Source organism: Pelecanus crispus, chromosome 14 (assembly GCF_030463565.1).
Source record: "Pelecanus crispus isolate bPelCri1 chromosome 14, bPelCri1.pri, whole genome shotgun sequence".
NCBI lineage: Eukaryota > Metazoa > Chordata > Aves > Pelecaniformes > Pelecanidae > Pelecanus > Pelecanus crispus.
Window position 1 is genome coordinate 11,819,889 of NC_134656.1, and position 11,406 is coordinate 11,831,294.

At 56.9% G+C, this 11,406-nt stretch overlaps 1 protein-coding gene across 1 annotated transcript; it reads right to left on the bottom strand.

Moving 5' to 3' along the window:
• Positions 1 to 1,030: 1,030 nt before the first annotated feature.
• On the bottom strand, positions 1,031 to 10,896 carry EMILIN3 (elastin microfibril interfacer 3). Its single transcript, XM_075721381.1, has 4 exons — positions 10,700 to 10,896; positions 6,760 to 6,882; positions 3,468 to 3,715; positions 1,031 to 2,925 (listed from the first exon to the last, which is right to left on the bottom strand). The coding sequence occupies exons 1-4, from the start codon at positions 10,894 to 10,896 to the stop codon at positions 1,031 to 1,033; spliced, it is 2,463 nt and encodes an 820-aa protein (XP_075577496.1).
• Positions 10,897 to 11,406: the final 510 nt, after the last annotated feature.

The window sequence follows — 11,406 nt, forward strand, 5'->3', positions numbered from 1 at the left end:
AGCAATAAACCAGGAGAGAACTAGAGCTGGAGGACAGGACTGCTCCATACCCACCTTGGTCTCTGTAGAGACCTATGGACACACATCTCTTTGGGGAAGACACAAGTTTTCCATAACCCTTCATGTCAGTCCCAGGTGTAACCTGGAGAGCACAGCAAAGTGGGGTTGCAAGGCATGGCAGCCCCAAGGGACCATGGGGCCCTCCCCCAAATGCTGTGGTGGTGGTGTTTAACTGCTCATTGTAGTTCTTTGAAATAACAGCAAGGGACGTGGGGGAAGCAAGAGGAAACTTTGCAATCAGATGAGCACCATGACAGTGGATTGTTCAACAAATACATCTACACATACCATATAGATATATATATATATGCATATGTGCGTTTTCCTAATGCATATCCTCGTATGCTCCTAAGACATGTGCATTCGCATGAAGGAATGAGCAGTATAAATGGATTTACCTTACACGAAGTGGGCTGCCGTCTCGAAGAGGGGAATGTGAATACGTGTGTTCTTTGAAATCCGCAATTCCTTTGGTGAATTTTGTTCCCTGTAAGGATCCCTATCTCTGCTCAGTCCCTGAATTAAGACGCAGGTGGTCTTTAGGTCAGATAAACTCTATTCCTCAACTGAGAACTACAGGGTTTTATTCCTCAAGAAGCGATAAATCCACAAAAATAAAATAAAATTAAAAAAAGACATTCCCACCTCCAGCTTCCTCCTGAATTGTCCTTCTGGGGTCATTAGCCCAGGAGCCAAAGCAATGCCCATGGCCAGGAGGCAGTGACCCTGCTGTGCCAGGGTTGGGACAGCTGCTGAGCGTCGGGAGGTGAGTACTCTAACGGCAGAGTTATGGAAATATTTAAAGATTTAAAGAAAATTTTTTTTAAAAAAAGGGTTTGTAGCAGCTTTTAATTTATCTTTTCATTAAAAAAAATTATCCCAAGAACTGTTGTCACATTGGAGCAAGTCTGTGTGATATAAGTTAATCCTGTCCTTCATGGGGAGAAGGAAGAAGCGCATGGTGGCGCAGCTAATGCTGCTTCCCCTCTGCCTGCTCTTCCAAGTGGCTGACCTGCTCTGCAAGCTCAGAGACCTTGGCTTGGCAGTCAAGCAGGTTGTCCTTCAGTCCCGTTATTTCCTGAGAGTGGGCAGCCAGGGTCCCATTCATGTGGTCCATGTAGTCCCACAGACTGCCCGTGTGTTTCTCCAGTTCATCCCTGATGCCATCCAGGCTCCCTGTGACAGCACCCAGCCTGCCACAGATGCTCTCCACCCGGGCCACCCGGTCATCGAAGTGAGCAATCTCCTGCTGCAGGTCATGGGCCACGCTTTTGCAGGAGCTCAGGTCGCTGGCAATCCTGGCTTTAAGTCGCTCCAAGTCTCCCTTGAGGTTCAGGACACGCCGGTTGCTGAAGAAGAGCTGGGAGCCTTGGTCATTGACTTTCTCCTGGATGGAGTGGACCTCATCCTCGATCTTCCGCTCATGCTCATCCAGTGAGGAGTTGATGTGTGTCACAGTGTCTGAGTACTGGGAGACAGAGTCCTTGAGCCCCGTCAGAGACTTGCTCACGGTGTTCAGGTTGATCTTTAGCAAGGTGATCTCTCCTTGCAAAGCCCCTGATGCTTCCTCCTCGATTCGTCGCTGGATCTCCAGGATGGTGGCATTCAGCTTGCGCAGGAGGTCATAGTTGCTGTCCATCCGGAGGAGCAGGTCCTGGTTCTTGTTCTGGCAGTCTTCGATTTCTGTCCGGAAGGTCTCCACGTCTTTGGAGGCAGAGGTGCAGCCCAGGGAACAAGTGCTCTCCAGTGTGATGAGGCGATTCTGCACCACCTCCAGTGTCTCATCCATCCGTTTCCTCATGCTGGCGAGCTCCCCCTCCAGCATGGGCACCACCGCTCCGTCCATGCCCACAGGAGAACTGACATTGTTCAGCTCCCCCACGATGGTCATGAACCTGTCCTCCAGGGTCTGCATTTTATCTTCAAAGGTAGTCCTCATGCCATCCACCTCCGCTACCACCGTGCCTCTCATGCTGTTCTCTATAGCGGAGCAGCAGCTCCCCATTTCTCTCTCTGTAGCATTGAGTCTGGCTTCCAGGTCCTCAAAGCGCCCTTCAAAAAGGGTCCCTAGGGTGACAGTGGAGATTTCTCCATCCAGCCGTGAATGCAAGTTCTTCTGGGACTCAGAGATGCTGTGAAGGCCTTTCTCAAGGATGTTCATGTGATCGGTGAGATAGTCCAGGTTGCTGCAACAGCTTTCCACCACTGTCAGCCCTTGGATCTGGGTCTCCAGCTGGGAGATCTCTTTCTTGATCTCTAGTTCCTTCCCATCCAGTGTCTGCTGCAGCCGCAGGTTGGCAGCTTTCTCCTCCTCACACTGCTGCCGCACCTCTTGGATCCGGAAATCGCACATGGTCTGGATCTTCCCCAGCTTCTTCTCAAAGCCGTCAAGCAGCTCTCCGCGCAGGTTGCTCAGCCGCGTGTCCACATACTGTTCCAGCAGGTCAATGGAGGTGAGGGGCGAGGGCCGGGCTGACTCCAGCAGATGCTTGATCTGCCCGTCGTGATCCAGAACCATGCCGTGAACCTCGTGCAGCAAATCTGCCTTGGTTTTCAGCACGTCACTTACCTCTGTCACTTTGGTCAGGATCTCCCCCATGGGCGGGTATGTGGCGATGTCAGCTTTGTCTGCCACATCCACCAGGCCATCAGGAATGACGCCAAAGCCCACCGTTGAGTCAGGTGTGCCTGGGTTGTTCATCAGGGAGCCGATCATCTTGGTGGTGTCCTCCTGGATGGCCAGCCGCAGGCGGTCCCCCAGGCTGCTCACCATGGTGTGCAGGCTATTGTAGGACTGGGAAAGGTGCCTCACCTCCTCCTCCAGCCGATCTAGGCGGTCCCCGAAGAGGCTGGGCAGCTTCCTGCCTGCACAGGGAAAGAAATAGAGAGGACACAGTCAGAGCTGGTGCTCCTTTCACTTCCCTCCTTGGCTATCTTCTAGATTTGAGTCCTTTTCCATTCTAACATTAGCTCCTGCCTCCCTCTTGTTGCCATTTCAGAAAAATATCAGCCCACTCTTCCTCCTTTCCTCTATATCTCTTCTTAAGCTGATCAGGAAACCCTCTTTCTTCTTGGGATCAAGCCCTCTGCTCCCAAGTTCAACAGCAGGTGATGAGAACAGCCTGGGGGAACTTCATCTTGAGACACACTCTATCGACCCCAAAATTAATGGAAAAATGCTTTAAAGCAATGAGGAAAGGCAATTTTGAAGCAGCACAACTAAATTAAAAAAGCAAGTGATCTTCGAAGCAATCAAATGTCACCCAAGAGAAAGGTCAGTGAAAGCATGTCACCCACTGAAGGTTTCCCAAACTCATGCCCTGTGCTGGAACAGAAAGAACTGGGAGGTTTGAGAGCATGCCAGTGGTGTGGTAACCTGGGGATGTGAAGCAGGAGCGAGATCTCACCATACTGATTCTTCTTTGGTCCTGGAAACAGGTCAGGGTGGCTTTTTGGATAGGGAGGAAGTCTAGGGATTGGAAACATCTTTTGCCCAGGAGGTATTTTAGGGCTGGGATGTTGGGGCAGAAGGCCGGGTTGGTCAGTCGGGCTGTTGTGGCACCCTTCTCCCATGAAGCCTGGGCAGCACCTCCAGGCCAGCTCAGTCACTGTCTTGTATCCAATCTTGTATTTGGGTCTGAAGAAGGTGCGGTACCTTTCCAGGAGGGGGGAGGAAGAGAGAAGACAGTTTAGAGAAGCAACCTCAACACCAAGCAATAGAGAAGAGTGGGGTCATGGGTCCTGTTGGGTGTGGGAAATCCAGGCACATGGGAAAGCCTGGCTGAGACCCATGTGCTGCACCTGCAGACGATGACACACGTCCTCTAGGAGCTCTTGCTGCACCATAGCTCAGTGTAGCATTACAGTGCCCATCCAGGGACACAGCTCATTAACCAGCACTCCAAAAACATGTGCCCACCCTCTCTAGGACTGGACCATGAGGTGCAGGTGTGACAGCACATGGTGAGAGAACACTTCTCCCCAACAAGTTGGTAATACAACTAGACAAGCCTGAGAAACAGTCTGGGGGTGAGGAGGGACTATCTGAGCAGAGGCACTGTTTATGTATCTGTGGTTTATGGAGAGGTTTTTTTGTTAGATTTTTTTTTTTTTTAACCTGGGACTCCTGTTGTTAGTTTAGAAAAGCAGCTATAAGTGTATTTTTTTGGCCTCTGGCCTAATAGATGACCACTGTGACAGATGCCACACAGTTTGGCAACTTTTGGCCCAGGAGATGCCAAGATGAAATGATGGAAGTGATTCCAAAACCCCTGCAAGCTCAGATCACTTCCAAGAGGGGTCTGGGCTGCTTGTAGGTGTGTTTTGCACTTTGAATTGACCTAGAGAATTCTCTAGTAGGCTGAAAAAAACCTCTTCTCAAATGTAATCCTGTCCTGAAGCCTCCGGGAGGGTTGAAATACCTTTGGAAAGGTATTTTGTCTATGTGTGGAGGGCATCAGTTTGACAGGAAGTCTACATGTCTTGGGCTGACATTGCAAGCAAGAGCTTTGGCAGTGGGGAAGCAGAGTCCTGGTGAGGTTTACCGGGGCAATGCCATGTGGTGTGCACAGGGGTGGCTCCTTACACCTCCTGCCCCCAGCTGGGATGCCCTGGGAGGCTTCTCCATCACCAATTTGGGCACTACAACATTGATCCCCCCCATACACAGCAAACAAGGGTACAAGCCCACCTCCTCACCCAGTGAGACACTAACACCCTCCCTCTCTGCTCTCACTCTACATGGGGTCCCCACCAGGCCAGCAGGGAGGACTCAGCTTCTCCCTGCTCTTCCATGGCACTTTCCCATGAGGTGGCAGGGATGGGACAGGACCCCACCAGCACCCCTGCTGCCCCCACCAGCCGATCTGAGCTGTGCAGGGCCAAAGACAGCGCGTTTCTCACCACCTCTGAAATGTCAATGCTTTGAACCTGCCTTTTGGAAATTTCTAATCTGAATTTACCAGGGCCTGAAAATCCTGAAGCTTGCTGTTTTGCAACAACATGCACAATCGGGCCCTTGTTCTTCTCCAGCACGTTCAGCAGAAGGTCTCGGAGGAGGTAGCACAACTGTCCATGTTGTACAGAGGGCCTGCATAAGGCACTCGCACTTATACAATTGCTCAGGGCAGCACATGGGGCCAAGCCCCTGTCATCTGTGTGCCTGCCTGGGTGCTCAGTGCCCCCAGCCCAGGCTGCAGCCCCAGGCAATACCACTTCCACGTGACTCCCAGTACGATACAGCCACCTCCATATGTACCGCAGGGCAGGAGGAGAAAGCAAACCCAAATCCTCTGTTCTTTGAATCACTTCAAAATTTCTCAACATCAACAATTTCCCAAAGGCACCGGACAGTTTCAAAACAAGCTCTTTTAGTTATTCCTCTTCACAGTCACTGCTGAGTTTCTATGGTCTTTCCTTCTGTCTTAGTGTGTAGAAACCTGCCTGGACGTACCACAGCAGGAGACTGCTGCACCCAGCCACTGTCAGGGGGTAAAGCGAGAATGAGGACAGCAAGAGAAGGCAGGGCACATTCTCTTTGTCATGCCAGCCTCTGCAGAGGAGCCTGGAGCCCTTCAGCACTTCCGAACCCTTCTCCTCCTGCTCAAAACAGTGGCAAGGGGAAGTACTTTTTGCAGCTGCACAAACATTAGCTGATGGCCCCAGCACATGGAAAACTGTGCGTGGATGGAGCATCCGAGGCTATGCAGAAAGTTCAGCTGTGGGTCCAGCTGCTTTCAGAAAACACCCCAGTTTCGCCCCAGTTTTGTCTGAAGGACTGGAGGGGCCAAGCAGCAGACACTGCAGAGATGGGCAAGGCTTTAGGGATCTCCTCCACGGCTACCAGCAGCTGCAGGATGTCCTGAAGTCCCCAAATGCTGGCTAAAGCACTTGTCATGGGAGGAAGGAAAGAGCGAGTCAGCAAGCAGGTCCGATGGCCCATCTCTGGCAGGAGAGGCTGCAAGCTGAGCCTGCGGCACCACCAGCACATGGTGAGTCCCAGCCGGCTGCAGCGTCATGTGCTGGTGCCACAGGAGGGGTGCCAGGCTCTGACAAAAGCTCCTCTCAGCCCGGTTTTCCTTGGTGCTCTGCTCTGCCGCTCTCAGCAGGCCTGGGAGGACATTGGAGGACACTTCTGCATGGGGCAGCATTCCCGGCCAGGGGCTGTGGAGGAGCACAAAGCCCCAGTGTCCGCCCTGCCCTGTCTGTGGCTCCAGCTGTGGCATGGCAGGGTGTTTCCCTCCAGCACTGATGAGGTGGCAGAGAGTTTTGCAAATATTTTCCTGGGGCAGGAAGCCCTGAGCCACCCCCAGTCACAGACTCCATTTCCCCCTCCTCTTGGTCAGGCTCTCACCTAGCTGCCACCTTTCTGCCAAACTGCAGGTCTGTGACAAAATGCTTCCCTGCACACATGCACATGCACCCCCACCCCGCCCCAGCTTCCCATGTTTTCCTGATTTATTTCTGGTGAGGGATAGAGCTCCCACTCCTCCTGACAGATCCCATCTTGCCTCCTCCCAGCACCACTGCCCTGCCATTGACTGCCTCGTTCAGGAAAAGCTCTTCAGCCCCTTTCACTGCCCTCTGGAAAGCAAGGGTTCATGGTCAGAAGGGTGGCATGGGGGCTCGGGAACCCGAGGAGAGCTGCAGCCTGAAGCTGGGAGGGGAAGGGAGCCACGCCCCAGCATCCCCTGTACTCACAGCACTTTCCCCGGGCACTTGGGTCCCCAGCTGCACTTGTGGTACTCGGCCTTGATGTAGCTCTCGGGCCCATCCTGCAGTGTGCACGTCACGTTGCGCTGCACCACGTAGGCACAGTAGCTCCTAGGGGGAAGCACAGCGAGACACCGTCACCCCCTGCCCTGGCAGATAGCAGTGCCCTGGCTATTCAACCAGTCCCCAGGCAGGTCTGCCTGCCCTGTCTAACCCTGCCAGTGAGATCTCGGGGGGCAGGAGCTGGAGGGATGCCCCAGCTTGTGCAGCTGCTGGGGAGGGGGCATCACCCATCCCACCCACTGGGGATGGGGACAGCAGTGGGGCCTGGGGAATTGCAGCAACTGGGGATGGAGCAAAGTCCCCCAGTGCCCAGCCTGTTGCTGGGTGCACAGGCAAGGGGCAGGGAGGTGCTCCTGGTCCGGCCAGGCTGGCTGAATTGGCTCCTGCTCCTGGTGCCCCCAAGGCACCCCAGCTTTCACCTGCCTTCACCTGACCGGCTCCGAGAGCCTCCATTGGAACCAGCCCTGCCCAGCCCCACTAGCTGCCCTCCGGGTGCCAGGATGCCACCTCAGCAACAAGGAGCCTTTTCCTCAGTCCAGATGGGTCCAGGCATCTCTCCCCTGGGTTAAAAGGGTGCAGCTAAACCCCTGCACACCCAACACAGATCTGCTCACCTCAGCTCTGCTGGACTCTGCGCTCAGCCTTGCTCAGCACTGCACTTGGGCAGTGCCTGGCCCACAATATTCCTCCAAGCTGGTGGCTGCCCCATCCTCCCCCAGCTGATGTCACTCCACAGTTGAGCCCTGCCTGAGAATTCAGTCCTGGTGCTAGAAACAGGCTGAGCACCCTTGCCTTCTGATTTTTCACTAGCAATTTCACTGTCTACAATAAACCCACAGTCCCCCCAGGCAGGTCTGCAGTGCTGCCGCGCTGCAGGAGGCCGGGTGCTGAGCGCGGTTGCTGCTGCTGTCACAGTCACGTTGTCACCAGTGCTGGGGTCACCCAGAGCCTCAGCCCCAGAGCTGGGCTGTGCTCAGCACAGCATGGCCTGGGTGGCAAGTAGGGCTGGGGGGACAAGCAAAACCCCACCAGCAACAGCAGTTATGGGAACAGCATCCCAGAAATATCTCCAGCAATGTCTGTTAGGCATGGTCTGTCCTCCTTCAGCTCCCAGAGTGCTGCCAGTGCAGGGACCAGCCCAAAAGCCTTCGGACCTTGCTGTGGGTGCTGTCATCCTCAGACCAAGCATGATGCTACAGTCAGCAGAGGGAGAGGCGATGTAGGTTGGCCACTCTGCGGGGCTGCAGCATTGTGGCTCCCTCCACCATGGAGGCAGACACAACCCAGGTCCCAAGCCAGATGGAGGCTGGAAACCTCTTCAGATCCCTTGGACAGGTGGTGCAAGGAGCAGAGTCTCTTCCCTCCTGCCATTGTGCCTGCAGCTGGGTGCCACAGGGTACCAGCCAGCTCCAGGCACAGGACCTCTCCTGGGCTCGAGCAGCAAACCCAGGCACTGAGGATAAGGTGGCTGGGAGGAAGCTTGTGTGGGAAGGATGTGGGAGCGCTGGTGGGACAGGTGGAGGCCAAGGCTGTTCCAGCTAAAGGCAGGGCTGCTGGCAGGAGCAGATAGACTGGGTCCACAGGGGCAGAGAGAGCAGGGATGTGCGGTGAGGCAGGGATTAAGGGCACAGGGACATAGCAGAGCAGGAGGAGAGGAGCGCACAGGCACACAGTGCAGAGCTGAGGTGGAGATGGAGGATCAGCAGGATGGAGCAGATGGGCCAGTGTGAGCTGCAGCTGTGGCAAGGTGTTCAGTGAGGCAAGAGGACCCAGCTCTCCCTGTGCAAGCTGTGGTTGCTGTGGCTCGGCTGCCTGGTGACAAGCTGGGAAGCAGCTGGAGTCCCCTGGCATCACCACTGCATGGTCAGTGGAGAGCAGCCTCGGGGCTGACCAGAGAAACAAGCTGCCAGGGCCTCAGCCCAACTCTCACAGGCCTGACATGGTGATGGTCTGGATGGCATTGAGACACCTCTGGCAGGCAGAGGTGAGGGAAGTGACTGTGATGTCTCCTGTTTGGGGAGTGAGCGTGTACATGTGTGTGTGCATGCATGGGGGGGTGGGGTGGGGGGGGGTGGTGCGCAGCCCTCCCCAGCCCCCCCACTGTCACCCTCTGGGGACAGAGCAGTGGGGCTCTGGCTTACCCTGAGTGGGGAAAGAGAGGTGAAGGAGGGACAAGCACTGATGGCAAACATGTGAAGACAAAGTACATCCCCTACCCATGCCAAGGCCCACTATAAGCCCCCCAGTGCCCCCATTCAGAGGCCCCGAGCAGGCTCCTCTGCCTCCAACAGCCCACACGGGACAGGAGCATCCTCCATGAAGCAGCAAGGTGCTAGCAGGCTCATCCTCCCCCCAGCACCCCAGCTCTCCCTGCTCCCTCCCAGCAGGGACCCCACACCCCCAGCACATCCCCCTTGCTCCCCCCAGGAGCAGCACCAGCACCTCTACCCCAAACCCTCGCCCAGGGCTCTCTTGGCTCCTCTGGGACGGACACCGCAACTCCCGGCAGCAACTGGCATTTCCAGCCTGCCCAGGTGCAAGTGGCTCTGCCCTGGCGAGAGGCTGCCAGGCTCAGAGTATGTGCAGGGATCTGTCCTGCTCCCCGCTCCTCCAAAAGTGAGTCATTTATCCATGCACAGGGCCACACAAGAGCAAAGGCCAGACACTTTTCTTAGCTGGAGGGAAGAGAGAGAGATCATGTGTGCATGTGGAAATTTAGAATCACTGTCTATCCATAAATCCAGGATCTGCTTACAAACACACTGCTAACCCCCTCTGTAAGTAAGCTGGCAGCAAACACAGGCAGATCTACTAGCCACTACAAATGGACACTGCTTGCCTGTGACTACTTGGGTTAGGGTGCTTCTGGATCACTATCCTTCTCAAAAACCCCTTTCCTTCTCACCCACCTGTGGCTAGCAATTTTATAGCTCCAGCCTGATGTTTTAAGAGTGAGCAGCTGGAAAACGTTACAGGTTTTGGAAAGCTTTCACTGGCACTGCCAGTATTGTTTGTCTTGAATGTTACTTTATTCATTTCAGCTTCTTCATAACACCACATAACCCTTTTCAAAGAAGTCTGGCAGAAGTGGGGAGGGAAGCAAGCCCCTCCCCACTGTAACAGTCTTTTTGCAATTGAATAGAAAAAGCCTATAATATGTGTAAAGCCCACATTCCTCATCTGCCTGAGCTTTCCAGGTTACTCGAAAACATATTTAAACTCTAGTAAGTCTGTGCTTTACAAGCAAATGGGCAAATTCCCTCCAAACCAATCTGTGTTTTCACGAGTAGCTCTGTGCACTGCCATCCTCCTCTCCTGCACATCCCAGCCCCGCTCCCGTGTCATGCAGAACAGGTACATGCACCTACCCCGTAAACACACACGGGCACCCCCCCAGCCCTGTCCCACACGGGACTACAGCACACACATCCCACCCGCACGCAGCCTGCTCCCTCTTGGAAACGCAAGCACCGCAACCTCCTGTGCTGAGCGGGCCCCCCAGCCTTGCTCTACACGGAGGGGGTCCACCGAGACACACGGTCAGTACCCGGCAGCTGGTGCGGGGCAAGGGATGCCCGCGGCGGGTACCCAGGGACCGCTCCCCAGCAAGGGGTGGCCACGGCCGAGCCCTGAGAGATGGCACCCATGATCCGTACGGGAGGTTGGGTACCCACCAAGGGGTGCCCGCGGCAGCCGGTCCCCCGGGGATGCTGCCGGCTGAGCCCACACGTGTGGCCAGTACCCGGCGCCCGTTGCCTGTGCCCGGTAAGGGGTGCCCAACGGGAGCCGGTACCCAGGGGCCGCGCCGGCTCGCGCTGCCCGCCGGATCGGTTGCGCGGCCGCGGACGCGCAGAGGGTCGCTTACTTGTGCTTGCCCAGGGGCTTGCCGGGGCCGAGCTGCGGGCTGGAGCCGGCCGTGTAGAGGCTGTACCTGCCGCCGTAGGGCAGGGGGGCGGCGGGCGGGTAGAAGGCGCCCTTGGCGTCGGCGAGGGCCAGCAACGTCCCCAGGGAGAGGCAGGCCAGCAGAGCTCCGCGGCGGCGCAGCGCCCGCGCCCGCCGCATGGTCCCGGGCCCGGCGGCGGCGGAGCGGGACGGGGCGGGGCGGGGCGGCCGCGGGCCCCACCGGGACGGCGCTGCGGAGGGGACCGGAGCGCCGCCCGCTGCGCTACCTGGCCCTGTGCGGCCCGGCCGTGCCCTGCCCGGCGGCACACGCTGCTCCGCTGTCCGCCCGACCCCTTTTGTACCGCGGCGGCGGGGGCGGGCCGCGCTCCTCCTCCCGCCCTCCCACACCCGCCGACCCCCGGCCCCGCGGGCGGGGAGCAAAGCGGCCCCCCCCGCCCCCGCGCAGCCCCCGCGGTGCGGAAGCTCGGCCCGCGCAGCCCCCAGCGGAGCTCGGGAGGAGAGCGCTGCCGGCCCCCGAGGGGGGCTGGAGGGGGCATGCACCCCGGCCTCGGCCCCAAAGCCGCTCCTTCTCCCACTGCCCCCTCCCCGGGCACCGGGCGGGGGTAGCAGGTGCAGCGGGGTCCGGAGCCGCGGGGTACCCGCACGGCTCCCGGTCCACCGCCCAGCCCG

Excerpts from the sequence above, each read along its gene's own strand:
- EMILIN3 (XM_075721381.1), bottom strand. The coding sequence starts at position 10,896 with ATGCGGCGGGCGCGGGCGCTGCGCCGCCGCGGAGCTCTGCTGGCCTGC. Across the intron at positions 6,883-10,699 it reads AAGCCCCTGGGCAAGCACAA|GAGCTACTGTGCCTACGTGG; the intron begins GTAAGCGACCCT and ends GCTTCCCCCTAG. Across the intron at positions 3,716-6,759 it reads AAGTGCCCGGGGAAAGTGCT|GTACCGCACCTTCTTCAGAC; the intron begins GTGAGTACAGGG and ends CCTCCTGGAAAG.